General features: G+C 41.2%; 1 protein-coding gene across 1 annotated transcript; it reads right to left on the bottom strand.

Annotated features, from left to right (window-relative positions):
- Positions 1 to 1,549: 1,549 nt before the first annotated feature.
- Positions 1,550 to 3,231, bottom strand: LOC149922226 (uncharacterized). Its single transcript, XM_090163712.1, has 3 exons — positions 3,158 to 3,231; positions 2,591 to 2,803; positions 1,550 to 1,851 (listed from the first exon to the last, which is right to left on the bottom strand). The coding sequence occupies exons 2-3, from the start codon at positions 2,800 to 2,802 to the stop codon at positions 1,773 to 1,775; spliced, it is 291 nt and encodes a 96-aa protein (XP_090019838.1). The 5' UTR covers position 2,803; positions 3,158 to 3,231; the 3' UTR covers positions 1,550 to 1,772.
- Between the last annotated feature and the right edge of the window lie 383 nt (positions 3,232 to 3,614).

Here is a 3,614-nt window from a genome sequence, read left to right as displayed (position 1 = left end):
TTCCTCTTATCACGTCATAAGAATTGAAACGCGCCAAGATCAATTTGAATGGACAAAACATTTTCTCAAAACATGTTACAGTTTATCACAAGGGCCATTTTTTAAGCCGATTCTTAATCACAAATATTGAAATCGAATAATTTTCTTACACATCCTTTTTAATGAAAAATAGTCATTCTACAAACAGTAATACATTGGTTTCGGGGTAAGTGCGTTGCGAGGGGCAATAAAACTATAAGTATACGAGTACCTCCCTTTGATCCATGCGGGTCAAAAATGTTTAATGTCAAAGGCTCGAACATAGGAGCAATTGTTTGTCGACTGTCACCGGGAACTGACGATTGGGATAAATACCATCATCTCCCTACATTAACACGACTAGCGGGTGAATCGGGGATAATACACCTCCGTAGATACGCTCGAGTACGCCTAGTCAATCGCCGTAATCGTGTTTTGTGACAATAATACGGCAGCTAGCTATCGAATCCGGAAAATGGAAACTCATCCTGATAAATGGACGGCCCACGGCAATCCCCCGGATAGAAAAACAATACCCATAAACAGTGATTTGCACCCAAGCCTAGCCCCTAAAAAAAGGCGTGGAGGGGGCACTTTGGAAAGTACGGCCACTCCGGTCACGCCTACGGGGTTCAACGACAATATGCAAATGAAGGAATCAGCAAAAAAAGCTCTCCTCTGAGCAGTCAGTCGTTGAATTAGCATATCACTTTAAAGAGAGAGGGTTACCCCATCGCGTACGCTCGAATTACGTTTAAAAACATCAAAATCATAATAAATTAAAGGACCCTGAAGCCCCAACGTTTAGCGCTTGCGTTTCCGTTTCGCCGGTAAATAAAGCTTATTGAGAAAACTCGACGAAGCCGTAATCCACTTCCAGAGTGGTTCTACTTGACAAATAGTTGGTTTATACTTAAATTCGACACTGAAATGTTTTGCATGGATCAATCTGGATAAAACCTACTTTACGCAAAATGTTTTTCGAACTTTTAAAAGTTCTGAGGTCTAGCGGATATTCCGTTTGGATTATCTAATAGCGTTTTCCATTTGATTACTCAATATTCGCTCTGAATCTGTCTCTGACGTCATAGAGCTCGCCCCAATCGACTAGAGTAAAAAAGCAAATGGAACATTCCATGAACATATTCTCGCGCTTTGTTGTTTTTCGTCTGCTTGTAATTTGAATTTTCGCGTTTTGGTCTGCCATTTTGCCAAAAAATCTAAAAGGAACACGCGAAAATTTGCTCCGATCTCGATCTCGATCCGTTGATCTGTCGAAATCGGCAGATCGGTTTTGGGCGATCTCGGAGCACCCGAGAACGCGAAATGGAACACGCGAAACTTGATCGGAGCAGATCCGAGCACGCTAATGGAACATAAAATGTTGATCAGAGCGATCTAGAGTGCTCGAGAGCAGTCAAAAGGAAAACGCTATAAATAACCTAAATATCTACGAGGCAAAGGGTATGTTCTCAGAAAATGCGTTCAGATTGTGGCTATAGATAGAAACAAGCAATCGAGGCACGACATAGAGCGAAAAATTAATTTTTATTTTGTAGTTATAAATCCCAACATGTAATAAGGTTTTAGTTATTGATCGCGTTTTAAGGAATTTCTTCCACGTTGCGACCTTGAAAGGAGAGTTGGTGTATTAAAAACATAAATGAGGTGCTGAATAGAAGGCTTGCAGTGTCGTGATGGTAGCTGGTAGCGTCGAGGGAGGACGACCAGGTCCGAGCGTCGCCAGTAGGCCTTCATATCCCTGATGGGTAGCGAGAGAAGGGGTAAGGCATACGATGGAAAGCGGTGCTCATCGAGAGGCTGCGGCCAAATCTGTATCAAAGGTAATGATTGGTTTTAAATTGGCTATCATGGCTCATAATATTTATGAAAAGTGATTTATGTCATAATGAAAATTCTGTGCAAGTAGTATAAAAATGATAGTTTAGTGTCAAGGGGTTTATACTAACTTAGGGTTTTAAATCGGTGTATACCCTATGACGAATTAATAATAATCAGCTAGGCTAATACCCAAGGCCATACCTTAGGCCTAAGTCATCAAGCGACTTTTACAGCCATTAATTTTTAGGTGGCTGGGTTACAATGCGTAGAAGGGTGGTGGCAAGCCCTTCATGCCACGCGAGCCACAGCTCCCTGCACTAACTATTACCATTAACCCCAACAAGTTTTTATGAAAGGGGAAACCGAAGAGCTCGGGGTAAAACCCCTTAAACCAGTGGGGAGATAACTTGTAAACTTAACGAAGAAGGAGTTGTTCCAAGTTTTCACCCAGTGCCACAAGCTGGGATCGAACCCGGCTCCTCTTGCTGCGAGGCAAAAGTGCTTACCTCTCCGCCACCCCAAAAAATCCTTATTTTATGCTCCCAGTAATTAAATTTAAATAATATTAATATTAATTTAAATTTTAGTTTAGTAAAAGATGCGTAAAATGTTTAAAAATCGGTAAAATCAAGTGATTTAAATAAAATATATCGATTTTAGTAAAACAATCAACAAACCATGGAGACACATTTGACGTCCCTAACACCTATACTAGTTTAGCAAACAATACCTAGGACGACCGGCGATGGCAAAGTATTTGTCCAATTCCTCTAAGTAGCTCCTGAGTTCGTCGGGACTGTTGAAGACGATGGGTGCGGATGGTAAGTCGGCCATGGCTTGTTCGTTAGCGCCTCTTTCGACACCCTCGGAAGTGGATATTTGAAGGAGAAGGCATGTAGCACCCAAGAGGAAGAGAGCCACGGAGATCACAGATTTGGCCATTCTAAGACAAACAACAACCGCAACAAAACGCGTTGTATTCGCCGTTTCTTCGAGCGCGTTTATAACATCACAAACTAGCAAATTGACCTATCTACAGCGGCATGCCACAGCTTAGTTTTATCTACAACGACATGCCACAGCTTAGTTTTATCTACAACGACATGCAACAGCTTAGTTTTATCTACAACGACATGCCACAGCTTAGTTTTATCTACAACGACATGCCACAGCTTAGTTTTATCTACAACATGCCACAGCTTAGTTTTATCTACAACGACATGCCACAGCTTAGTTTTATTTGAGATAAATAAATCAGAAAACAAAATTTAAGACACAGAAACAAGCGATAACATACCTATGGTATTGAGGAGTGAATAAATTCTAGTATACACTTCTGGGTCTCCTTGGAGGATCTGGGAACGAACTAACGCTGATCAGGGGTTTATATAGTGGTCACCAACAATTGTTTCGTGGGGGAGTCCGCTATTTCGTAAGACGAAGACCGGCGTTGTCAATGGCAGATGCGTTTCTTTACAATTCTTCCGAACGCGACCGAATTCTTCATTCGATTATTTTTCTATTGTTAGAAGACCAAAATGAAGGGCTAATGCAGTAACCTAGTACATATTGCAATCGATGACAAATTTGGATACCAGGGGGATGCGTCTAACAAATGAGTCATATTCATCAGTGTTGTATGGACATATTGAAGAAATGAGAAGGTGGGAATGAGATATACGAGCCCACATCCTTTAGATGATAATGGCAAAACTGGTATGAGGTGTGAAATAGGTATTGTGGTATACGTTTTT

The sequence above is a fragment of the Leiobunum rupestre genome, chromosome 11, assembly GCF_980474605.1.
Source record: "Leiobunum rupestre chromosome 11, qqLeiRupe1.1.hap1, whole genome shotgun sequence".
Lineage (NCBI taxonomy): Eukaryota > Metazoa > Arthropoda > Arachnida > Opiliones > Sclerosomatidae > Leiobunum > Leiobunum rupestre.
This window is presented reverse-complemented; position numbering and strand designations above follow the sequence as displayed.

Excerpts from the sequence above, each read along its gene's own strand:
- LOC149922226 (XM_090163712.1), bottom strand. The coding sequence starts at position 2,802 with ATGGCCAAATCTGTGATCTCCGTGGCTCTCTTCCTCTTGGGTGCTACA. Across the intron at positions 1,852-2,590 it reads GCCATCGCCGGTCGTCCTAG|ATTTGGCCGCAGCCTCTCGA; the intron begins GTATTGTTTGCT and ends CCTTTGATACAG.